General features: G+C 45.7%; 1 protein-coding gene across 1 annotated transcript in view; it reads left to right on the top strand.

Annotated features, from left to right (window-relative positions):
* LOC148526824 (chloride channel protein C-like) overlaps positions 1-27162 on the top strand; it is a 307419-nt gene that overhangs the window by 113380 nt on the left and 166877 nt on the right. The window contains exons 5-11 of the mRNA XM_088469768.1: positions 1408-1488; positions 2727-2902; positions 7114-7206; positions 8978-9221; positions 10860-11054; positions 11577-11668; positions 14403-14512. Of these exons, the coding sequence (XP_088325894.1) occupies positions 1408-1488; positions 2727-2902; positions 7114-7206; positions 8978-9221; positions 10860-11054; positions 11577-11668; positions 14403-14512 (991 nt within the window). The remainder of the gene's footprint in view (positions 1-1407; positions 1489-2726; positions 2903-7113; positions 7207-8977; positions 9222-10859; positions 11055-11576; positions 11669-14402; positions 14513-27162) is intronic.

The following is a 27162-nucleotide window of genomic DNA, read 5'->3' as shown; positions in this document are numbered from 1 at the left end:
GCGGTTATGTAGAGAGCTCATCTTCCTCACAATCCGTGAATAGAAACATTGTAGACGTTTCTAAACATGTAGTGTCACTAGTGTAGCCAAGGCTATACTGGCTACAACACAGAGCAGTTCTGTATCATCATTAGTAAACAGTCATATACATTTAAGTTTAGGGGACTGAATATGTGATTGATCTTATTATCAAAATACATCATAAACACATGAGGAGGAGAAGCAATGTTTGAATAGCTAATACAAAGCGAATAATAGTAAACACTGCTCCCTCAACCGATTACTGAATAAGACATCAATCGATATCTCACAATGTGCATTAATCCATCAGTGAGCTATGTATATTAGATATTGTCCCCTTAAAAATTCTGTGGATAAGACACTATGTAATCGATACCCTATTGATAAATAGCACCATTGATTATAATCAGTATTCACTGTCATAAGGTGAAGATGCATTAATCTAATGGTGGACTATTAATACTCTTTGGTTTGCATTACGGATTAGTGCATTATTAATACAATAATGCAATGTGAGATAGACCAGGTGCATGTTTTTTTAATATATAAAGGGTGAACTTAAGACCAGATACGGTGAATTATAACAATATCTAAGAGACCACATATTAGATACAGTATCAATACGGGTGATACTGCTGAGTAGGGCCCCACCCATTCAGTTAGATTTTTATATTGGTACGTTTAAATTCTCCTACAATTCATGTATATTGCATGTTTAAAGACCATTTTCTGAGTTCTTCCCTTTTTCTATATAGAGCTCTACTTACTAACATTATTAACACATGACCGCTTGATCTAATTGCATATTAGAAACAACAAATATAATAATTCAACAAAGTGAGGCACACGGCGAGGTTTCACTTATTTTCATTTTATTTAAAAACTGAAAACCTTTATAAATATTTATCAAATTTTTTTCACTTTATATCACATTTCAATTTTTAACTGTTATTTCGCTGAATCTGGTGCTATTTGCACCAACCATTTTAATGTATACCTAATAAAGATTTACCGCTTTTATGTTAATAACTAATCTTATGTGCGCCACACATCGGGACAAAGCTTTTCTCTCTTTTAAATTCTGAGACAGGTCATACTTGCTGTAATTGTGCGTGAGGGGCCGATGTTCTCCAATGTTACCGATGTATATGCAGGACTGCAAGGTATTACGAATGTGAGAAGGCAGCAGTGGGCGTCTCTATGCTGGCTGAGTGGCGGCAGACATTACCTTATTTTCACAGATTCATTGCATGCGATTACGCAGTTGCGATCCGTGCTGAATCAGGCCCTAAGAGTGGCAGTGCAGTGGCATTCCTGTGCAAAGATTTGGAAACCTAAATGTATATTGTATGTCACCATAGTCTTCATATGTATTGTTTTCTTCAGCATGGGGACTTTTTCACAACATGGCTGTTCATACTTGGAACCAGCTTTTCTATGGTCTTATGTGCGTCTGGACTGGTGGTGGTAAGTATGGCTGTTAGAATATAATACAGTGTATAGCCACTCTGTGTACAGCCTACCTTGTTCCATAGAAATACCTAAAAAAATACATGGTTTTGTCTCTACTTCTCTAGGATGTACCAAAGCCTCCTCCCAAAATGAATGAAGGTTACAGTTGTCTTACCCGCTTAATAAAGATCCTGAGGTTCACGTAGTTTTCTGCCAGACCTCATCCCAGTTGGTTGGCTAGATAGAGGAATTTAAATATACTTTTGTGATTCACAAGGTTCTCCTTGGAGTGATTCAATTGGGGTGTGGGAGATGCCCAACTGTCACAGCTACTTAGTGCCAGGCCTCATTCACCAAGTGCCAGAAAAGAGTCAGGGCATTAGATATTGTCAATTCTTAGCTGAGAATTGCTGAACTATCTAATTAAATAAATGATTACATTTTATAATGGAATTATCTGAGTGGAATATCCTCCCATGACATGACTGCAGGTCCCAATAGAATATCAGCTGATACCCATGGCTGGGTCTGGGAGGCTGAGTTGAAATACCCACAGCAGTTACATGCCTGCACTAATAAGAAACAATCTGCATTTTATTTCCATATAACACGATCAATGGATACAAACAGCAAAAAAAAAAAAGACTGATGATTTTGATAGAGAACAAACATTGTTCATTTGGATAGGGTTGTTTATTAGTAATTGTACCAAAAATGAATGAAATAGTTCTGGAATAATGTATTAGATACACTTAAAGGCTAATGAAATAAGGCATAAAAAAACCCAATTTTTTTTAATTGATACACTACCAATGTCACTACATTCTAGTTTGAAATTAATTTACAACATTGAAAAATGCAAATGATCACATAAACATTTAACTGGAAACTTCCCATAATACTTTACATCAGTAGTTCCCAAACGTTTTTGAATCATGGCGCCCTAGAGTATCAGCATTGGTTACACGGGAACCCCTAAGTTTCACAAAAAAATTTAGTAAAGTGAAGTAAATTGTGCTTATCTGTCATCCTTAGGGTCAGTTATGTGATGGGGACAGGTTTGTGCTTCGGTTTGTCCACATATTTACATTACATAGACCTTAAATAATTTTATTTGGTGCTGGACCACCAACCTAAGGCACCCCTGAAAGTGTCCCGAGGCTCAGGGTGCCACGGCGCAGTTTGGGAACCATTGACTTACATGCATTCTTTCAAGACAACAGAAATAGTAACCATTGTATTTTTCTCCCCAGTATTTCTGCCCATCCGGATCAGCCAGTGGTCTTCCTGAGGTTATTGGGTATCTAAATGGAGCTTCCGTGAGGCACATCTTTAACATAAGAACGTTTTTCGGAACTTTCTTTTCATGTGCACTATCTGTGTCAGCAGGACTCTTTTGTGGACCAGAAGCACCCATGATCCATGTGGGGTAAGTGGGATCTATATAATAAGTCAGTCCTGTCTCTGACATGCTCAGTAGGTGTCAAAAATATCCGGTAATGACATCACTGATGCTGGTGGGAGGGGTCAGCGTTCAGACCAACTGTCAGTAGGGGTGTATATATATATATATATATATATATATATATACATATATATATAGGTACAGAGGAACTGGATGAGGATGGAGTTGTAGGAGGGAGATGGGGATGGGGGACAGAGAATGGAGGAGAAGACAGAGGCTGGAATAGAGGGGGACCCAGACCTGTGGTAGATCGGGTCCAAAACTATTAGTTACATATATTTTATATAGGGTATTGTATAACAAGCATACATATATATATTGATACTGTAGTAGAATGTTGCACTATTTAAAACCAGGCTAACATTGAGACCTGTGTTAATATATTAAAGTATTAAAACTCTGCCAATCATGCTGTGACACACTTCAAGACAGATAGATTGAAATGAAAATTTTTTTCTAAAAACTTTCATATTCTTTCTCTAAACTTTATGATCCTTGAAATTGCAGGGACTGTTGGCCTGATCCAGACCCATTCGCTAAGCTGCGGACGCACGCTATGGGTGATTATCGCACGTTTGCGTATGCATATGCGTCAAAGTACGCATGCGCAAACCAGTCACTGCAGCTGGGAATCGTGCGCTCGTAGTACACAGACTGGACGCTATTTTTAGTGACGCATAGTGGCGTTTGTGGGTGGTAACAGGGGAAGGTGCTTGTGAACGGTGGAGTGGTGGTGCGAACTCAGGCGTGTCTGTCCGTCAAAACAGAGTTTTATGGGAGTGCATAATTAGCAAAGATGCGTCATTGTACACGTCACTTGGTTGTTTTTCAGCCTGCAGTGATTGCAGTGCTTTGAACTTGGTCTCACTCCCACCCTCACTCAGATCCTCAGCACCATCCTCAGTCCCCAGCACCTCATCACCTCAGCCCCTCAACACAGTCCTCAGACCCTCATCACCTCAGCCCTCATCATAATTCTCAGCCCCTCAGCACATATCTCAGCCTCTCATAATTTCAGCCCCTCAGCACAGTCCCCAGCCCCTCAGGACAGTCCTTAGCTCCTCAGCCCCTCATCACCTCAGCCCTAATCACTGTCCTCAGCCCCTTAGCACAGCCCTTAGCACCTCAGCATAGCCCTCATCCCCCCAGCACCTCATCACTGTCCTCAGACCCTCATCACCTTAGCCCTCATTACAGTCCTAGCCCCTCATTGCCTCAGCCCCTCAGCACAGATCTCAGCCCCACATCACCTCAGCCCCATAGCACAGTCCTCATCACCTCATTACCTCAGACCCTCATCAATTCAGCCCCTCAGGACAGTCCTTAGCCCCTCATCACCTCAGCCCTCATCACAGTTCTCAGCCCCCCATCACCTTAGTCCTCATTACTGTCCTCAGCCCCTCAGCACACTCCTTAGCCCGTCAGCACATTCCTTAGCATCTTAGGATAATCCTTAGCCCCTCATCACTTTAGCCCATCATTATAGTCTTTAGCCACTCAGCACTGTCCTCAGCACCTAATCACCTAAGCCCCTCAGCAAAGTTCTGAGCCCCTCATCACCTTAGCCTACCACGTAGCATAATTTGAATAAGGGGCACTACTGTGTTGCATAATGTATATAAGGGGCACTACTGTGAGGCATATTAATAAGGGAAACTACTGTGTGGCATGATGTTAATAAGGGGGAATACTGTGTTGCATAATGTGAATTGTGGGCACTACTGTGTGGCATAACGTAAATTATGGGCACTACTGTGAGGCATTACGTGAATTGTCTGCACTACTCTGCAGCATAATGTGAATAAGGGGCACTACTGTGTGGCACAATGTGAATTGTAGGCGTTACTGTCTGGCATAACATGAATTGTGGGCACTACTGTATGGTGTAATATGAATTTTGGGCACTACTGTGTGGCATGTGAATTTTGGGCGCTATGTGTGGCATAAAGTGAATTGGGGCATTATTTTACAGTACATATAGGGGGTGATTGGATTGTTTGTGCTCCCATAGCTCCCATCTAAAGTGGCTGTGAGCTAATTCAATTGTTCTGGATGCCTAGAACTTAAGGAGGATTTTTGCTTGAAACCTCCTGAGGTGTGAGCAGAAATATGTACAAAGTAAGGCTTTGGGGCTGGGAGCAAGTGACGGGTGTACCTTACCTGCAGTGAGCCCAGCACTTAGGGCCTGATTCAGAGCCGGACGCTATTTGCGCTCGCTCGTTCAGAAAAAGGGGCCGGCTATTTAAATTGAGCGCTCGCTCTTTGCGGTCTGTTGACGCCTCTATGTCTGAGCGAGCGAACGAAACATGCGATCGCTATTTTGTAAAGACGCCCCCTGGCCGCTCGCATCCTACATCATCTCCGCTATTTATTTGATTAATCGAGTACATCGAAAGGCGTCTGAACTGCTCGCAGTGCTTGTGGTAGGATTTTCCTACCGCAATCATGCGAACAGTTCAGGCAAAGAAACAACCAAGTGACGTGGTCGATGACGCTGCTTTGTTAATTATGCACACCGTTAAAACGCCCGTTTTGACCATTTGGCACACCTGCGTTCGGATCTCCACTCCCCGTTTTCAAGCACCTTCCCCTGTTACCACCCACAAACGCCTCATCATGTCACTCAAATTAGCAGGCACTCGCTATTTTGCGAGCGCTCGATTTCCGACCGCAGTGACTGGTTGGCACATGCGCATTATGACCCATACGGATGCGCAGATGTGCGACCATCGCTCGGAGCGAATGAGCGGCCGCTTACGAGCGGCTCTGAATCAGGCCCTTAGCACAGGAGAAGCCACTTAGTATGAATAATCCCATGCAGTTGGGCGCAATGAGGCCATCGCGACGAACATGGGACTGATCCTCCAAAACTATTGAACAGCTCTCAGTCACTTCAGACGAGAGCTACGTGCGTGATAAATAATTCAATTAAATGAATATATTCATGTTAAATTATTGATGTATAATTAACTGTATAGATCAGATTTAACAATGTGTCAAAAATTTTGCCTTTCAAAATGAAAATGTGCCCTCCTCAGTGATCAGCAAAAAAATGCCCCAAAAAATCCTCATGCAGAACTGCTAGGACCCACGGGCTTTATTCAGAGGCGGTCGTACGGTCTACGACCGCACGACCGTCTCGATGTTTGTCTAGTGCGCATGCGCACAAGGGAGCCGGCTTCTTCGTGCGCATGCGTGAGACCCGCTACGACCGACAGCGCCGGACGTAGCAGGTCTCTTTCCAAAGGGGGCGAGCTGTCGATGTTGATTGACAGCTCGCCCCGTTTGGAAGGCGGCCCAGGGGGGTGGCAGCCCAAGCGGAGGCGTTCCCATGGGAACGCCTGCCGTTTGGGGGAGGCCCCACTGACATCACTAGTGATGTCAGTGGAGAGCTTCCGGCTCTGATAGAGCCAGAAGCTCTCCGGGGCTTACAACAAGTGAGACCCTACCCTCGGGTCTCGTCGTAAGCCCCGATGTTCGCGATGGTCAATGACCATCGCGACCATCACCCTAGCGGTCGTTAGAGCTGTGGGTGTTAACCCACAGCCTAACGACCGAAACAGAGGCGGCCGGTCAGGATGCAAGTGGCCGCCCAGTTTCTGAGCGACCACTTGCATCCTCCGACCGCCTCTGAATGAGGGCCCATATCTTTTGCACGTGCAGCTGCAAAATACACACTGATGATGATGATAACAACTTGTCATAAATCAGGTGCATATGCTGCCGATTCTTAGAATAATTTAAAACTAAGCCCATTTTCCCAATGACTCTGCATCTGTAGGCACCCTTTGTACTAGTAATACATTAAATAATAATACTTTGTTTTAATTAACTTAAGCAATATTATGTGTGTCTGGTTATCTTTCCCTGAAACACTGTGCTGGTCCTGCTGTACTACAGCCATTTGTGACGTTCCACCTATTGGTTTAATAAAAAAATAAAAAAGAAAGTTAAAAAATTGTTCATATTTATTATTTTGATCACATCTCTCCCAGCACATTTATGTTGTATCATTTAACGCTAGGTTATGTCAAGTACTGATATAAAAACATTATCACATATTACTATGCCTAGATGGAAATGTATTAATGTATTATGTATTAATGTAATATACAATAAACGATAGTGATAATTGTTGCAATGATTCTCATCTGACAAATCAATTATTATTTCAGAGCTGTGGTTGGATGTGGCCTGAGCCAGTTTAAATCTGACACTTTGAGGATAAAGCTTCCTTTCTTTACAAGGTTTCGGAATTCAGCAGATAAGTAAGTACATCCCAATTTCTTGCTGCTTGTAATTGCAGAGACTGTGAATTATATATCAAAATTTGGAGAAGAAAAATATAGTAGTTGTGCCCCAATACCCAATTTTAATATAGGTTTGCAATGAAAAAGTACAGATAAAACAGACATCTAACATAAGACATATATCAGTAGGTCTCTTTATTAGTTTCTAATGGGTTGGGTATGGGATGCCGACTCTCGTGATCGTGGTGGTCAGAATCCCAATGCCGGCATCCCGACAGGGTTAGGATACCGACACAGGTGTCACATTTTGGTTTACATGGGCCCATACGTAAAGCCTTTATGGTGGTTATATGTAGACACATAAGAGGAAATTTACTAAAAGATTTGCTCGCTTTTTCCGGCAGCCTTTAAACTACTGATTCTACTGCTGTAAACCTGCTAAACTATTGGCAGGTTGCAAAACTGCTGGAACTTTATTGCTTTATTAATATAATTAAACATTAATTTGGACGCCTAATATGTTCATTAAATAATAATGAAGCTAGACCTCAATGCATGTTTCATTTAATTGATTAATTTGCTGATTGTTTGCTCCAAAAATTTCTAAAAATTTTGGTAAAATAGACATTTCTAATATTATTGTTTTTTAGTTTTTCAATAAGTTCTTCACTCCTACGCTAACCTTTGTGGAAATCACTGCCCTATAAAACATGCTACAGTTTTGTTGGATTTATATCAGATCGCTGGTGGCCCAATATTTCTGCATGATGGTTGTGGAGATATGTGGCAGCAGGCAGCTTGTGTTCATGCTGCCTTTCCCAAACTGTATACAAAAGGAGAATAGATTACAACTAACAGTGGGCCTGATTCAGAGCCGCTCGCTCTGAATCAGGGCCGGGCTTTTTTTTTTTTGGTTCAGCCACTTGGCCGCTCGCATAGCTGTGGGTGACCACCCACAGCTATTGCGAGCGGCTATGATGATGATCACTATGGTCAAGACCATCGCAACCATCGGGCTTGCGACGAGACCCTTGTGGTAGGGTCTCGTGGCCACAAGCCCCAGAGAGATTTTGGCTCTAACAGAGCCGGAATCTCTCCACTGACATCACTTGTGATGTCAGTGAGACTGCCCCCAAACGGCAGGCATTCTCATGGGAATGACTTCATTTGGGCAGCCACTCCCCCAGCCCGCCCACCAAAGGGGGCGAGTTGTCACTCAACATCGACAGCTCGCCCCCTTTGGTGCAAGACCCGGAGCGACGGATTGCCCGTCGCTAGCCGGGTCTCGTGCATGCACAAGTCGGAGCCGGCTCCCTCGTGCGCATGCGCTGTTGGCCACCATCGACCCGGTTGCGAGTGCTCAGCGCTTGCGACCGGGTCTGAAACAGGCCCAGTGTTCCCTTCTATGATTTAAAGTGGCTGAAGATATAATGGCACTCCAATAAGATAAATGCAGCCTTTTTTAACACAGATCTTGGATTTGGTAAATGTGTTGTAAGAATAGAGTAATGTCAAAAAGATGGCGCTATTATCATAGATAGGTAGGTGATATAAAATTATAATGACATCACACACATCCAATTTCGCCATCTGAGACCATTTTTAAGTTAAGTATATATGTTCTGCTTTCATTATATTTTTCAATATAATTTTCCATCACTTACCTATCTATGATAATAGCGCCATCTTTTTGACACTACTCCATTCTTACAACAAGTGCTCCCTGCTATGCCCAGTGTTTCATCTTGCAAAGGTTATAACTCGCAGTAACGAGAACTTTGCTCTGCAGGAGACAGTTTATCACAGCTGGTGCCGCAGCCGGTATTGCGTCTGTGTTCCGGGCTCCCATTGGAGGACTTCTCTTTGCCCTAGAGGAGGTGGCCTCTTTCTGGGACATTAAGTTGGCTTCGCAGACATTTTTCTGCTGCTTAGTGGCGTCCTTCACTACAGATGTTTTCTCTTCTTCATTTGGAGGATTTGCATATAAAGGTTATTTTGGATTTTTTGAAGCTGATCAAAGAATCATATTCTGGGTATGTATGACCTTATTAAAATGAAAATCAATCAAAATGAATAAGTGGATAAAATGGCTTACGGACCCTTACCTAGAATTGTGTCATTTTGTGTCTATCATGAGGCTACTTGGGGTCACTGTCCCGGGCAGCAAACTTCTGAGAGATAGTTTAAAATGCAAGTGTTTGTTATTATAAGGAAGTTTGTGGGTTCTTCCCTGTTGGACAAAGATAAAAGTGACACTTGTATGTTAATAATAACAATGGGCCTGATTCATTACAGATCGCAACTGTGATTATGCACACAGGCAGGTGTTTATTGCATTCTGCCCATATGTATGCATTGCAGGCTCCACTGCAATCGGACTGTGATCGCAGTAGTGTCAATGCAGATCCATCGCAGAGTGATTGACAGGAAGTGAGCGTTTGGGGGTGGTGATGGGGGAGGCAGGGTGATTGGTGAAACTGAGGCGTGCCATGGCATTTGAACACCGTTATAGGGGCGTGCATAAATTAGCCACTGCGATAACATATGCTGCTTGGGCTTTCACTGCGTGCGATGAGGTTAACAAGGTCAGACCTTGTGCAAGTGTGCGTGAGGCTCCGATGGTACTCGATGTTACCGATGGTTTTGCAGACTTGCAAAATATTACGGATGTGTGTAAGGTGAAGTGGGTGTCCTTATGTTAGGCTGCGATGGCATCGCAATAGCAGTCATTAGCATATTTTTGCAGTGGGACTGCGTGCGTAATCACAGCTGCGATAGCAATAGCGATCCGTAATGAATCAGGCCCCAATGATCTGTGTAAGTGAGGGGGAAGTCCTATTACTTACCTCACCATGCACTTTTATTATTCCATGTTCTAGCAACTTATAGTTTAGTCTTTTATAACCCTTTAAATGCAGTGTTATTTATAAAATGTATGCAGAATAATAACCTTATATATCTATTCTATTGCCCCCCTCTACTTGTCATTGAAAGACATTCAGGAGATGGTTTGGTTAACAGTTAATTATTGGACAAGTCAAGCAAGCATTGTGCTATTCCCATGCTAATTTAGTTGGTACTGCCACTGTTTAATTAGAGACAACGCATTTGATTGATATACTCTGCGCTGTAAGCTATTAAAGTGCCAATGTATTAATCACAAATTTACCAAATTAACTAGCATTTCTTACACTGCAAATTGTGGCAATAAGAAATTACTTTTGTTTGCAATTTAGCAAACTTCTCTTGCTGGGACAGTCATTCTGATAGGAGTCTGTTCCGGCAAAGAGCAAGAAGTACTGATACTTTCAGTTTGGACATGGCTGACATACAGCTCATGTGGACGAGTTTAGGCTGTTGGGAAAGGATCAGAAGATGTGCCTCTGGCAAATAATTTGTGATACAGAGGGCTGCAGGGGGGAGCTGTCGCTCTTAGTTTGAAGTTGAGAGATCTTAACGATGTACACATAGAATAGCCCACGCAACATGGCTGCTTTTAATGTATATAAATTGTGGTACACATTTTAATGTTATGTTTAAACAGAATTTTTTTTATTTTAAGAGAGAGCATGTCCAAACTTTTAAAGATTGCAGATGTAGAAATGACTGATTTGACATTACGCAGGTGCACTGATGTTAGATTAACAGCCCAATTTTGTGTCTATCTTAAGGTGAAAGACCTATTGGATATGAGTGTTTTGGCCTTTATCCCCAGTATTATCCTTGGCGTAATTGGTGGTTTACTTGGTGCCCTATTTGTGTTTCTAAATGTAAAGATCAATAAAGGACGTCTGAAGCTATTTAATTCAATATCTCACAAACATCTTAGACAGCTGAGCAAGCTCCTTGAGAGTTTGTTCTTATTGGTAAGTAAAATCTGATACTTTATAACTGTTTATGTGCTTACAATAGCAAAGTTTATTGATTAAGAAAGCAATTCAAAATTGTGCGTTACTAATGCTAGGTCCACACTAGTAGATATATTGTTCTATATCTAGCGCATCGGCGGGTGTGTACACCCGATATGTCTGCGAATGACGTCGGCCCTGCAACACAGCAAATGCCAGTATATCATACAGGTATATCAGTGCATCTGTTTGTGTGTACGGGTGACCCACCGCCCGGCCGTACACTGGCTGCAGGGACTGTCGACACTGACATCACAACTGGACAGGCAAATTTAAATGCCCGTCCAGTTATGATGTCTGACCAGACATATTGAGTGGCTGATTGGTCAGTATGTATAACTTACCAAATTGGCAGCTTGGTTGGCATGACGGCTGGTTGGCCACTTGGTCGGAGTAGTATATACCCAGCTTAAGTTTAATAATACTCCTTAGAAAAATGGGAGCACTTCTATGTTACTTAAACTTTATTTGTTGTTACAGGTGGTAACTGTGACCATAACAGTCTATATGCCATATTTCTTCTCTTGTACTCCTAACCCAAAGTCGTCCCATTTAACAAATTCATCTGATCAGTAAGTATGTGGTATGGTGTCCTAATTAATCTGTCATGAAGATATGAACTAATATGCAGGGAAATGTTTCTTCAAATAAACTATTGATCACCAATGAGATGAATCTGTCATTATATATGTTATACCCTTAAAAGAAACACAAGCTACGAGGGGATCTACTTAAGGAGAATTTACCAACTTGGCTATACATTAATTAATCCCCAAATCTACTACATGAACCTTCACAGGAGGCATTACATAGTCACCAAAATCACTGATTAATCAGTGGTAAATATAGAACAGGAAAAATATAGAATAGGAAAAATCAGTGACTCATTGATTTAGTAAATTAGTGTGTACATTATAAATATGTTGCCATTGGTTTCAAACACTTGAGATTGTTTCAAACCATTGAGAGGGGTGATACAACAAAACCCACCAAACCATTTATACATGATGCACAGAGCGTGTCCTCTACATTTTGCCGATATTTCCATAAAAATAGGTATGCCCCATCCCCTCCCCCCTCCATCCTTCCAGCTGCCATTGTGCCCTCTTCCCACTGCTGTCCCTTCCCCACCCCATTGCCAACTAGTCCCCTCCCTACTAAATCACTTACCTTACCCCTTACCCAGCGCTTTGGTCCTCAGGCTCAGGCTCCTCTTCAGCTGAGCTGTCCCGCTTCAATGCAATGGGAGCCATTGAGGGGGCACGCACCCTAGCTCCAACAGCAGATGACATTGACGTAACATCTTAGAAGGGATATATATAAATTAGATTGACTGTAGAGCGACTAAGTTGCTAAAATGTGCTCATAACGTGAATTCAATAAATATTAATAAGTGAACAAACCCAAGATAAAATTCATACAAATAGAGTGCCAGTGCATAAATACGTGGAAATCAATAAGAAAAAAAAAAAAAAAAAAAAAAAAAATTATATTATATATATATAGATATATATATATAGATATATATATATATATATATATATATATATATATATAAAAAACCCTCAATGTGCTGATTAGTGGAAAATTCCTTTTAGTAAAATTTAGGAGCCAGCTTACAAGTTTAGAAGCCAGTTCACCGTCCGAGACAAAAATATGATAACTTGTATAGACCACCATACATGCCCCTCAACCTCCCCTCATCCCATCAGACCACCACACATGCCTCTTCAATGGTCTTCAGATTTGGTGCTGCAGCTCCCTGGTGGTTTCTCTCTTCCTCCTGCTGGCAGTACTGCAGCTCCCCAACAGTCACTTTTCTCCTCCCCGCTGGCAGTGCTGCAGCTACCCGAGGATCACTGTTCTCCTCCATGCTGGTATTGGTGCAGCTCCCTGCGGTCACTCTCCTTCTCCGCGCCGGTAATGATTCAACTTCCCGCAGTCACTCGGTTGCACTTTCCTGCAGTCACTCTCCTACCCTCTGGCAATGCTGCAAGGAGAAAGCCCAAGGTAGGATTCCAGACACCTATTGGTGACATCTATTATCTTGCGGGCAGAAGGGAGGAGCCACAATGATTAATTGTGGTGGGCATGCCTTCCTCCTTGTGACAGGCTCGCAGCATTCTGCCCACTCCTGCAATTGTCAATCAGCTCTATTTTTCACAGTATCTAGCTCCTGTAAAATCTGTCCATCACTACTAAAATTTTAGTCGCCATGATGACCTGGTGCCAGAGGTTGATCAAGACTTACATTTTAGGGGGGGCGGTTAACTGTTCATCTTGACGCCTCCTCTCTCCAGTACCAACTCCTCCCCTCTCCAGTCCTGACTCCTCCCCTATCCAGTCCTGACTCCCCCATCACTTAAATACATTTATTTTAAATGTGTTTTTTGCTTTATTTTAGTGTATAGGTGATTGTAGCAGTATGGTATACAGTATATAGTGTGATATATAGTGATGTACTAGTTATTGTATCATATTAATGTATAGGTAGTCCTGCTATTTCGACGCACACCTTTATACCCCTTCTATATACCCTCACCCCTTTATACCCCTGCTATGTATCTGCACACCTGTATACCCCTGCTACCGGTATATATCCTTGCACACTTGTATACTCCTGCTATATACTGGCACACCTTCACAATTATGGAGTGTAGGCTAAAACAAGCAGAATGTGTTTATTCTGTTAAACTAAACTGATTTTGTAGTTCAAATTCATGTAATCGTGATGAAGTACTGAGCTTTTTCCATTAATTTCAATGCTAATTCCAGCAAGTTCACTATATGTAGAAATCTAATAGTAATGGAGGTTTCCATTGAAATATTATTATTATTATTATTATTATTATTATTATTATCACAGTGCTCGACAGATCCCAGGCACCTAATGCCCCCCCCACCTAGATCCACCACTGCCTTGTGCTCGGGATTTGTTGAGCCCTGTATAATAATAATAATAATAATAATAATAATAATAATAATAATAATAATATTTCAATGGGAACCTCCATAACTTAATTAGACTGGAACAATTTTTGGATGGTGACATTTGGAACAATCAAACTTTAGTAGATAGCCCCAATATGATCCCAGTGTCGCATCTTAAATAACTTTATAGTGAGAGATTGTGAAAATCCTTGTCTCATTTTTACTCAGTTGTTTAGCTGCAGATTGTTTTGAAAACCTGTTATACTTTACATCCAATTCACTGCCAACTTAGTAGCATATTAGCATATATACAGTATAATCAGCTGCTTTCCTGGAACACATTCACTAATTGTCCTGTGTATTTCATTTATACAGCTCACATGATTTACATGAATTGTGGGATGTCTCTGAATATAACTGTCCAACTGGTTCTACGTGGCTTGGACCAAATGGGACTGTGATGTCAAATAATACTATAAATCAAGGTAATACAGCAGAGTACAATAGTTAAAAATTTTAGAATCTTCCAGTATTGTGACATTGCTGTATATATATATATATATATATATATATATATATATATATATATATGTATATATAATATATATATATATATATATATATATATGAAATAAGCAGCATTCTCAGTCCAGGTAATTAGAGAAAAAACAGTGCTTTACTGTGCAAAGTTTCGGGGTCAGCCCCCCGTCGTCCTGACGACGGGGGGCTGACCCCGAAACTTTGCACAGTAAAGCACTGGTTTTTCTCTAATTATCTGGACTGGGAGTGCCGCTTATTTCATGTATATCTATGTGGAGGGGTACCATACCGCAAGGTGAGCACCCCAGCAAGTATTTGGAAGGCTCTGCAACAAAGTGAGTATATATATAAAATGTCCAAAGGTGTGGCACACTCCTTCCCATGTAATCCAAATCGCTGCGGTGCCCGCCACAATAACGTATATGATGAGCCAGGTGCGGCACTCAGCAGACTTGTAATAAAGACAGCACATCACCGTGAATAAGGTGATGTGATGTCTTTATTACAAGTCCGCTGAGTGCCGCACCTGGATATCATATATATATATATATATATATATATATATATATATTGTGACACAGTTAGGTTAGGGGGTCCCTCTCCTGGGTAGAGGACTCCTTCCTTACACACACACACAGCAGCAGGGAAGCAGCACACCAGTCTGGATGCAAGTACAAGCTGGTCGGCGCCAGTCTTTATTGTACAATGTCAGAAAACATAAAGAAAACATAAACAAAAATCCTAGCCCTGTTGGGGCACTAACTTCACAGGTAGTTCCCTCACTACCAGAACCTGGCAGGGCCTAATGCCCTCGCCAGCAACAAAGCACAGCACAGTACTCACAGATAGGTTTTCCAAGTGTCTCTGAGCAAACTCCCTGTCTGCTCTCCCAGGTGAGACAATCAGCCCTCAACACACTAGGCTTATATTGGCCACCCTCAGGTGGGAACCCAATCAAGCCTGTTACCAGGCTAAGAGAACCAAAACCTGGAGTGGCCGTGGGTAGAGCCCTCCCTCTCCTCTCACCCACAACCCCCAGGTCCCAAACCGGCTTTTCAAAAAGCCAAGACTCAAGCCTGCTTCACTGCAGACTTTCTCCTGGGGGTTTAAAACACAAAAGACAGGAATCTGGGACAAATGTACCTGCCACAGACCACTTTACCAGTGATCCTATCACACTATATATATATATATAAAATTATATATATATGGTGATATTGATCCAGACTCTGCTAACAGATAAGCAGACCTCCATGATTTTAGATGTATGTTTTAGATGCTAATTTTTTTATAAAATGTGCTAGACTTATTACTCATCGGTACCATATTTATTTGTCCAAACCATGCGATTCATGTGAGCGAACAGTGTGGTCGGCAGGACAACATTGAGAGAGTCCACTGGTATTAGCGCTAGCACTTTTTTTGTGGTTCAAAAAGACTATTGGTATTGTGGATTTTTTCACAAGCACGGCGCACTTTGAAATATTTGTTGCGATTTTTTGCACTGGCACCGTGCATTTTAAACAGGTTGCTGTATAATATATTTATTTTTTCTTGTTTGCACATTTTGCACTTTCATATGTTTGAAGTGTGACACTAGTGCACTTTATATACATAAGTTTACAGAGCAGAGTGAGCTGCTGGATGAAGAAGTTATTACTTGTGGGTGATGGTTTTTCGAATAAGAAACATATACATTTTCTATTAATACACGTTTATTTTATGTCTTCTTCTATTTGCTGCTATACTGGAGTTCTTTTTGATAAAAGAAAGAATCTGAATTGCAATTCGGTGCTATATTGGATCTTACACATTAGAGGGCGCCAAAGTCTCACAACTGCTGAAAAAAAAATAAAATAAAATATATATATATATATATATATATATATTTCTACTTCAGGGTCCATAGGGGGTCCACAGGGTTGACCTTGGGGTATAGCTTGGATCTGGATCCACGGGCACCATACAGTTAAAGCTTTAGCTCCCAGGATGCACTTGGGTCCTCCTCTATACCCCGCCCCTGAGCCACAGGCACCTCAGTTTCAGTTTGGTGCCGGCCAAAGTCGGTTGCACTGTGCAGTGGGGCTGCAGGAGCAGCCCCATAGCTTTATTTTTACAGAAGAAAAGTTTTTTTATTTTTTCTCTTGTTTTACACTTAATGCAGCAGCATAGGACTGTCCTTCTGGACGTCCATGCTGCCGCTTCAACACCCCGCTGGCGCTGCAACGCCAGTACTGATCTGGCGATCGCAGCGGGACCCCGGAGTTAGTCCTAGCATGGCTCCGGGACCTCCCTCTGACTGCTGCCGGACTCTACGGGGAACAGGTAAGCCGCGAGCAGCGCTCTTAGCGCCGCGAGTGGGGGTAAATGCAGTCAGTTGCCGCCGGTCTCTGGGGACAGACTGGCAGCGCTAGTAGCGGCGGCGGGCTCCCCCTCATGCAGGCATACCCCGCGCTCCGCTGGATCACCAGGGTATAAGTTCCGGAGGGGAACCGGCATCCCTGGGGTTAAATACTAGCCAGGGGAGGCAGCCTTCCCTGGTTTAGCGGCTCCTACCCTCAGCTCAGCGCGCCTTTTCTCACGTGTACTGGCGTCGCTGAGCTGCTCCTCTGCTGGCCACTCCTCCTCAGAGCTCTCCGGCTATAACGCAGGCTCCCAGGCAGGTGCATGGTCAGGTCCCCCTGTGTACTGCTCCCCTACCTAAAGGACAGTGTACACAGCGCTATAACTCCCCCCCAGACACTGAATCTGGGTGGTTGAGGGTAGCGATTGGTGCAGTAAGTACAATCTTCCTGCATTGTATGTGACTTTGCTAGTGCTGCTGTCTGTACTCATTTTCTACTTGCTGTCAGCTTATATCTATCCCTTTGCTTCTCCTACAGCCCGAAGGTGTGTGGGGGAGGGGCGTTTTTCTATTAACCTCACTTTTATTAATTATGTATTTGTGAGGTCAGTCACATACTGTTGTGTGCTACACAGTACCATATTTTTGGGCCTGTTTGTGTTGCATGCTGGTGAGTGCGAGGGTGTTAACACCGTATGTCCTCTGCTGATAAGTATTTATTGTATAATTACTGTATCATGTCTGATGAGGAGACTGTGCACTCCGGGGCTCCTGTGTTGCTTTCCTGCAGACGCTGTTCTGCTGGTGTTAATGGGAGGATTTATCTCAGGATGGTCTTTGCGGGCAGTGCCAGCTGGCACCAGGCCCCTCTATACCCCCTATGCAGCAGGACCCCCCTTGGGCGATGTTTTCACAAGTGCTGACATCTATTGCAGATGTCGATCCCTACAGTGACCCCTTCTGGGGCATTGTCCCAGCACTCTATCTCCCATTCCCCGGATATTCCGCAGGTATTCCGGTCTCCCTCCGGGGCCCAGACTGTGAGACGGTATTCGGGGCTGCCTGTGTATGTCCAGCCTCCCCCTGTATCACAACAGTCTGTAGTGCCTTTTCAGGGCTTCCCTCAGTCGGCTCCTCCGCCTTGGGTGGATGTTCTCTCCAACTCGGTACAGAGTTTGGCGGCTTCATCCTCGGCTTTTCAGTAATTTTTGCAGGGTGATGTGCCACAGAAGGCGACTAAGCGGCCTGTTGTGAGTTTACTCACTGCGCAGGTATCAGAATCGGATCCCTCTTCAGATGATGGAGAGGTCCATGAGGATTCTGATTTGGATGCTGTGGGACAGGAGGTTGAGCCTAGGTCCTCCATTAATGTTCCAGCATTAGTTAGGGCGGTGCGGGCTATTCTCAATATAGAAGAGGAGACACCGGTCCCTAAGTCGAAGTTTCCTGACTTCAAGAAAGCAAAGGTTACTTCTAATGTGTTCCCTCTGTCCGATCAGTTGGCGGATCATATGGCCGCGGCCTTGCAATTACCCAGCAAAGAGATTCCAACCGCAGAAAGGGTTGGCTTCTCATTATCCCTTTCCTGAGGATCATTGCAGGAAATGGGAGACTCCACCGGCGGTGGATTCACATGTCACTCGCTTGGTTAAAACCGCTACGCTACCATTGCCGTCTATTTCCTCTTTAAAGGATCCAATGGACAGGAAAGTGGAGATTTGTTTGAAGTCCATTTACTCGTTCTCCGGAGCGGTGGCGCGCCCGTCCATGGCCATTTCCTGCGTGGCTAAAGCCATTGAGAACTGGGCCAAAGCCTTGGAGGATTCTCTTACGGACAGTGTTCCGGATGTTCAGAGAGCATTAGTGGCACAAATGAGGGATGCCGATTCCTATATTGGGGAAGCGTCATTGGACGCAAGCATGTTAACCTCTAGAGTTTCGGCTGTGTCTGCTCGGAGATCCTTGTGGCTGTGGTCCTGGAGGGCTGATGCGGACTCTAAAAAGGGTCTGGAGGTCTCCCCTTTAATGGAGATTTGCTATTAGGTCCGGATTTGGACAAAATAGTGGATACCTTGGCTAAGTCCAAGTCGGTTTTCCTCCCTTCGGCTTCTGCGCCGGCTAGGGTGAGGAGCACTGCCTTTTCGGTCCTTTCGGGTTCAGGGTAAGGCCAAGGGCCAGTCCTTCCCGAGACATTCAGCGACCAAAGCCTCATCCAAAAGCAGGCATGGAATGCTCGGCGCCCCTCTTCCAAACAGGAGGATAAACCTGCTGCCTGACGGGACGGGCCTCTCTCTGGGGGACCCCAGAGTGGGAGGCCGACTTCTCAGATTCGCCCAGTCTTGGTTCAGTACCACCACGGATGCTTGGGTTCGAGAAGTAGTCTCTCAGGGGTACGCCCTGTCATTTCAGTGAAGGCCGCCCCACCAATTTTTTTGCACGAGTCCTTCGCTGGACGAGTCCAAAGCTTCCTATCTCTGTTTCTGGTGCAGAAACCCAATGGGTCTCATCGCCCTATTCTGAATTTAAGGTCTCTGAACAAGTACCTCAGAGTTCCCAAGTTCAGGATGGAAACATTGCGGTCCATCATCCTGGCGATGGAACCAGGGGACTTCATGGTCTCCCTCGATATCCAGGACGCCTATCTCCATGTGCCCATAGCACCGGCACATCAGCGGTACTTGAGGTTTGCTATCCTAAACCATCACTACCAATTTCGGGCGTTGCCTTTCGGTCTTTCCACGGCTCCGAGGGTTTTCACCAAGGTGATGGCAGTCATGGCTGTCCACCTTCGGGGTCAGGGTATACGGATGCTGACGTACCTGGATGATCTGCTGCTGCTGGCGAGCTCCCCGGAGGTGCTTCTTCATCATCTCCACCTGACAATTGCTTGTCTTCAAGCACACGGGTGGTTAATAAAATGGAAGAAGTCGTCTCTGATCCCATCTCAACGGATGGTCCATCTGGGAGCACTTCTGGACTCTAGTCAACAAAGGATTTTCTTGACTCTGGAAAAGGTATCCTCCCTACAACTGAGGATACACGGTTGCTTGAGCAGTGGCAGGGTGTCAATACATTCACTGGGGTCCATGGTGTCGGCATTCGACATGGTGGAGTTCGCCCAGTTCCATTCCAGACCCCTGCAGGGGCAGATTTTTGTGGAATGGAACAGGTTGTCCCGCCGGATACGATCCCAGATGCTGGTATTGTCCCCGGAAGTGCGCCGGTCCTTGGCGTGGTGGCTGCAGTCAGCTCATCTCAGCCAGGGTCGCCCCTTTTGGATTCCGGACTGGGTTCTGCTCACGACAGATGCCAGTCTCCGGGGTTGAGGGGCAGTGACCGGCTCGTTGTCTCTTCAGGGCCGTTGGTCGGCGGAGGAGGCCGTCCTTCCCATAAACATTCTAGAGCTACGGGCAGTGTACCGTGCTCTTCTGGCGTCAGGCACCGTTCTTCTCGGAAGAGCAGTTCAGGTGCAATCAGACAACGCCACCACGGTGGCATACATAAATCACCAGGGAGGAACTCGCAGTTGAGCTGCGATGTTGGAAGTGTCCCAAATCCTGACTAGGGCGGAGTGCCACCTTCCAGCAATATTGGCAGTCTTCGTCCTGGGAGTCCTCAATTGGGAAGCAGACTTCCTCAGCCGTCACGACGTGCATCCCGGGGAATGGTCGCTTCACCCAGAGGTGTTTCAACTTCTCGTGGACAGGTGGGGACTGCCGGAATTGGACCTGATGGCCTCTCGTCACAATTACAAGTTGCCCATATATGGCTCAAGGACAAGGGACGCAGGCGCAAGCCTAGTGGATGCGTTGTCAGTGAAATGGTCGTTTCACCTAGCGTATCTGTTTCCTCCAGTCTCCCTGCTCCCTCGGGTACTCAGAAAGATCTAACAGGACGGAGGCACGTTTCTGCTGGTGGCTCCAGCTTGACCCAGACGTCCTTGGTACTCCGATCTCAGGGGCCTGTCTGTAGACGCTCTGTACCTTCTGCCTCAACGTCGGGATCTGCTGTCTCAGGGTCCCTGCCTTTACCCGGATCTGGGTCGACTGTCTTTGATGGCGTGGCTCTTGAGACAGCTGTCTTAAGGTCCCAGGGCTTTTCAAGCTCTGTCAACAGTACCATGCTTTGGGCACGTAAACCTGCCTCTGCACGGATTTACCACAGAGTGTGGCACACTTACTTTCAGTGGTGCGAGTCTAGAAGCTATGACCCTCGGGTGTTTAGAGTTTTCTAGGATTTTGGCATTTCTGCAGTCAGGTCTTGACCTGGGCTTACGGCTTGCTTCCCTAAAAGTTTATGTATCGGCCCTGTCAGTGTGGTTCCAATGAAGGATTGCCACACTGCCTGACGTTCACACTTTGTTCCAAGGTGTTCTGAGGAACCAGCCTCCCTTTGTGCCTCCAGTGGCTCCGTGGGACTTGGCGGTGGTTCTTCGGGTCCTGCAGGGACCTCCTTTTGAGCCTCTTGAGTCGGTTGACCTCAAGTGGTTAACACTTAAGACTGTGTTTCTCCTGGCTCTTGCTTCGGCCAGGAGGGTATCCGAGTTGGGGGCACTTTGCTGTATCCCCCCCTTCCTGAGTTTTTGCCTAAAGTGGTTTCTAAGCTCCACATAAATCAGGAACTTGTGGTGCCAGCTTTTCAGGCTCTGGGTCTTACGGCTGGCGAGGCTTCGCTGGACGTGGTCCGGGCTCTCAGAATTTATGTTGAACGGACGGCCTCTGTTAGGAAGTCCGATTCATTGTTCATCCTCTTTGGTTTCCATAAGAGGGGTTGGCCTGCCAACAAACAAACTTTAGCCCGTTGGCTTTGTTCTGTTATTAGGGAGGCTTATATACAGGAACGTTTGCCTGTTCCAGCCTCGGTTAAGGCTCATTCCACTCGGTCTGTAGGCCCTTCTTGGGCTGCTAGACGTGGTGCCTCCGCTGTTCAGCTGTGCAGGTCAGCCACTTGGTCTTCAATTCAGACATTTTTGAGGTTTTATGCGTTTGACACCTTTGCCTCTCAGGATGCATCCTTCGGGCGCAGGATTCTCCTTTCTGCTCAGGAGCGTCCCCGCCCTTAGTTGAACTGCTTTGGGACATCCCCAAGGTCAACCCTGTGGACCCCCTATGGACCCTGAAGTAGAAAACAAGAGATATGGTAAGAACTTACCTTTGTTATCTCTGTTTCTACGAAGTCCATAGGGTCCACAGGGCGCCTGCCCTGACGCACCTGGCTTCAAATGGGCTGTGGTACTGGTCACCGGTGTTTCCGTCTCCCATTTCTGTGAGTATGGTTTCTTGTGTGTTCCAGTCTTCCTTCTCTCTGTTTAGTCTCCTCCTTCGGCCTAGGCTACTTACCAACTGAGGTGCCTGTGGCTCGGGGGCAGGGTATAGAGGAGGACCCAAGTGCATCCTGGGAGCTAAAGCTTTAACTGTATGGTGCCCGTGGATCCAGATCCAAGTTATACCCCAAGGTCAACCCTGTGGACCCTATGGACTTCGTAGAAACAGAGATAACAAAGGTAAGTTCTTACCATATCTCTTGTTATATGTGTATATATATCAGGGGTGGCCAACCAGTCGGAGACAAAGAGCCAAAAAAGATATGTAGTCAATCAGTCAATCGATAGAGCCGATAGCATGCGCGCAAAAAATGGGGCGTGGCTGATTTGTCACAAGGCCATGCCCCATTTTTGTGCGCACGCCTTTGGTATGACATTTGCAGAAGCATGACCTTGTGTCACACACCCGTGTTTAGTCACGCTGGGGGCGAGCCCAGGACATTAAAAAATAAACATTTTACATAATCTTCCCAATATACTTTTTTCACTGTTGAAGTGAAAGAAAAAGCCAGAGCAACATAGAAAACATTGAAATAGCCACGTTCACATAAAATACATATTGAAATCCAGGACCAAATAAAATATATTGAGAATGCCAGTGCCCATTATGCTGTGCCCCCTGTAGCTGTGCCCATTATGCAATGGCTCCTGTAGCTGTGCCCATTATGCAATGCCCCCAGTAGCTGTGCCCCTTCTGCAATGCCCCCTATAACTGTGCCCATTAAGTAATGCCCCCCATTTGTTGTGGCCCTTATGCAATGCCCCCTGTAGCTGTGCCTATTATGCAATGCCCCCCAGTAGTTGTGCCCCTTCTGCAATGCCCCCTGTAGCTGTGCGCATTATGCAATGCCCCCAGTAGTTGTGCCCTTTCTGCAATGCCCCTGTAGCTGTGCCCATTATGCAATGCCCCCCAGTAGTTGCCCCTTCTGCAATGTCCCCTGTAGCTGTGCCCATTAAGCAATGCCCCCCAGTAGTTGCGCCCCTTCTGCACTATCCCCTGTAGCTGTGCCCATTAAGCAATGCTCCCTGCAGCTGTTCCCCTCCTACAATGCTCCCTGTAGTCGTGCCCCCAGCACTAGCTCCCCCCCATGAAAAAACTTACCTTTGAGCTGGCACTGCTCTACGATGTCAGGGCTCCCGAGCCATCGCTGCTGCTGCTTCCGCCGCCTGCTGGATCTAACTGGATCCAGCAGACGCACGGGCTCCTCACATCGCGGGTGACATCATGATGTCACCCGCGCACTGCATTACTGGGAACGCTGGCCTCTGAAGCGATCAGAGGCTTCTTTAACCTCTGGTGGCTTTAGAAACCAGTGTTCTCAGTAGCAATGGGGGTCTGCCGAGCTGGTAGCCGCATTAGAAGCTCAGAAGGGCCTCATGCAGCTCGAGAGCTGCAGGTTGGCCACCCATGATATATATAATAAGGGCACAGTCGTGCCCTTATATCAAGGCTGCATCTAAAAAAACGGATTTCTCCATAGAGAATTCCGGAGGGGGGGGGGGCAGGGTGTTCAAGGGGTTACACCTCAAAAGCTATTAGAGGTACGGATCAGAAATTTGATAGAACTGTCGCTCGGTGCTGCATGCCAAATTTCAGGGCATAAACATAAAAAAATTAGGATTTGGGAGTAATCTAAAGCTCCAACTGTCACTTTTTTCTGACATTCTCAATTAGGAACACTTTTCTGCTATAGTCTATGGGTTTTTTATGGGAAGGCAAAACTCAGGGTAGGGGTGGAACTTAGACTTGGGGCCAAATGTAATACGGTGAGAGTTTAGAAAAGTGAGAGTTTCTGACACTTTTTAAACTTTACCAATGTAATAGAGTCCAAAAACAAAGTAACAGAGCGAACTTAAATGTTTTTTTAGACTTAAAAAACTCTCACGATTTAAAATCTCATTCAGATGTTTTCCCATTTTGAAGATAAAACTCAACCAATGTGAGAGTTTACTGCTAAACTCTCACATTTTCTAAACTCTCACCCTATTACATTTGGCCCTTTGGTGTTTGTTTTATTAGGTAGCTATTGTGCCAGGGTACGTGCTTTTGAGGTTCAGGTAAATTGGAAAGTTACAGTTTTTAAACTATTACCTCAAGTATGCGCCATTGTAGTGATAGGACTTTTCAACTTGTTGCGCAGCCGCAGTAGGAGCCTCCAGCAGGTGTAATAACTGAGGCTTCACTTTGGTACACAAAGATGGCCGTCGTTTGCAGGCTTTAGCGGTGGTGGGCTCGGGGGAAAGAAGCTGGCATTAGCTGCAGCAGGCGCCGGCAGAAAGGCGTGGGGGGATAGTGGCCGTTAGCTGCGGCCAGAACCCGGGGACAGTAGCGGGCTTTAGCGGCGGCGGTGCGGATGGCAGTGCAGACAGCGGAGGGGCAGGCATTAGGACCCGGGGGAGGTAGCAGCACAGAATGCAGGCTCGGATCTGGTAGAGCCATAATACCTGCTTCTGTGTTTAATTAAAAAAAAAAAAAGGCATGGCCCCGCCCCCCAGAAAACAACCAGCACCGGGCTTTGGAGCCCCAGTACTGGTTGTGCTAAATACAGGGGACAAATGACATAGGGGTCCCCCGTATTAAGCACAACCAGCACTAGGCTTTTCAGAACCAGTCCTGGTTGCCAAAATACAAGGGACAAATGACGTAGGGGTCCCCCGTATTTAGCGCAACCAGCACAGGGCTCTGAGCTGGTCCTGGTTCTGGAAATACAGGGGGAAAAAATGCGTAGGGTCCCCCTGTATTTACCAGAACCAGCACCGGACTCCTTCTAGCGGAGGGTGATGCCACAGCCAGGGGAGCCCTTTCACCGGGCCCCCCAGCCGCAGCATCACCCCTGACCGCTAGTCAGCCCAGGCCGGGGATCCCTGGGGAGTTGGGGATCCCCCCAATAAAGGGTTCCCCCTCTTGAGGGCACCCCAGGCCCAGCCTGATAGCCTGGGCTATCCCCAGCACCCCTGGGCGGTGGGTGCTGGGTTGATTATGTAAAGTGTGGTGCATATGAAAATATAAATATTGTCTTTTGCTGTGGAACTACAGTTCCCAGCAAGCCTCCCCGGCATGCTGGTACTTGGAGAACCACAAGTATCAGCATGCGGGGCATTATGGGCTTGCTGGTACTTTTAGTTTCACAGCAAAAGCAATATTAAAAAAAACACACAACACCGTAGAAAAGTACAATTTTATTAAAACATACATGCACACACACATGTACTCACACATGCACACACTATCTCACATACTTACCTAGTATCCCTGAAGCCAATCTGTCCTCTTCTCCAGTAGGTAATCCAATGGGGAGTACCTGTAATAAAAATTCCATACTCATCTCCTCCTATGTGTGGATCAGGTCCTCTTCACACAATCCAGGGTCTTGGCAAAAAAAAAAAATGAGATACCCGGACCCTCGCACATTAGTAGTGTTCTCTAAGAACACTACTACCCGAATGACAGTTCCGCCCGGGATTTCAGTACAGAAATCCCGGTGCGGAGCACTCATTTTCTGAGAGTGGCGAGCCTTCCGCCTCTCAGCCAATGAGCTGTTCTCACCATTGACTTCAATGGTGAAAACCGAGCGTGTCCTTTTAAAAAAATGGCGCCTCATCGCCATTTTTGAAATTCAAAGATGGCCACCGCGAGCCAATCATGACTCGCAATATCATCGCCCCGCCCCCTTGGTTGGCTTAAATACAGCCAGCGCGAGGCCCTGTCCATTCAGTCATCGGCCGGGGAGCTGGAGAGACCAGCTGAAGCATGAAGACCCTAGATGGGCAGCTGCACAAAAGAGCTTAATGGCCGCCGCGCTCCAGGTGTAGACACCGTAGAAGTCCTGGGGAAGCGGCAGCCATGTAAAAGAGCTTAAAGGCTGCCGCCCCACAGGTGAAGGTGCAGCATTTTATAATACTTTAAAAAACGGTGTCTGTTTTTTTTTTTTTTTTATATTTCTTTTGCAGGGGTACTATAGGTGTCAGCAGGCCCTTAATACCCCGCCTGCTGGTACTTGTGGTTCTCCAAGTACCACTATGCGGGGATGCCTGCTGGGACCTGTAGTACTACTGCAAAAGACAATATTTATATTTTCATATGCACCACACTTTACATAATCAACCCAGCACCCATCGTCCAGGGGTGCTGGGGATAGCCCTGGGCTATCATCCTGAGCCTGGGGTGCCCTGGAGAGGGGGACCCCTTTATTAGGGTCCTCCAGCTCGCCAGGGATCCCATGCCTGGGATGACTAGTGGTCAGGGGTGATGCTGAGGCTGGGTGGCCCGATGAAAGGGCTCCCATGGCTGTGGCATCACCCCTCCGCTAGAAGGAGTCCGGTGCTGGTTCTGGTAAATAGGGGGGGACCATATGCATTTTCCTCCCTGTATTTCCAGAACCAGGACCGGCTCAGAGCCCTGTACTGGTTGCACTGAATACAGGGGACCCCTACGCCATTGTTCCCCGTATTTTGGCAACCAGGACTGGTTCTGAAAAGCGTGGTGCTGGTTGTGCTTAATACAGGGGACCCCTAAGTCATTTGTCCCCTGTATTTAGCACAACCAGTACTGGGGCTCCAAAGCCCGGTGCTGGCTATCTTCTAAGGGGTGGGGCTATGCCTGTTTTTTTTTATACATTAAATTTTTAACATGTGTAGATGGATCTCACTGCTGCGTTCATGCATCTGTGACTTATTGATTTGATTTTCTCAGATGGATACGCACTACCAGTGAGCCCTCTGTCACCCACTGATGCCCCCTTTGCACTGCACTGCTGCCACTGCTCTGCACCACCGCTGCTGCTGCTACCCCCACACGCCTACAGCCGTCTCGCACTCTGCACCTCCCAAACCAACCTCCTGTGTGCTGTCCTCTCTTCCACCTGCGTTAGTGTACCATTTTGTTGCCCTACTCCCCTGCAGGTGGCCCAGTTTGCTCATCCAAACTC

Source organism: Taudactylus pleione, unplaced genomic scaffold, assembly GCF_031769625.1.
Source record: "Taudactylus pleione unplaced genomic scaffold, aTauple2 ptg000093l, whole genome shotgun sequence".
Classification (NCBI taxonomy): domain Eukaryota; kingdom Metazoa; phylum Chordata; class Amphibia; order Anura; family Myobatrachidae; genus Taudactylus; species Taudactylus pleione.
This window is presented reverse-complemented; position numbering and strand designations above follow the sequence as displayed.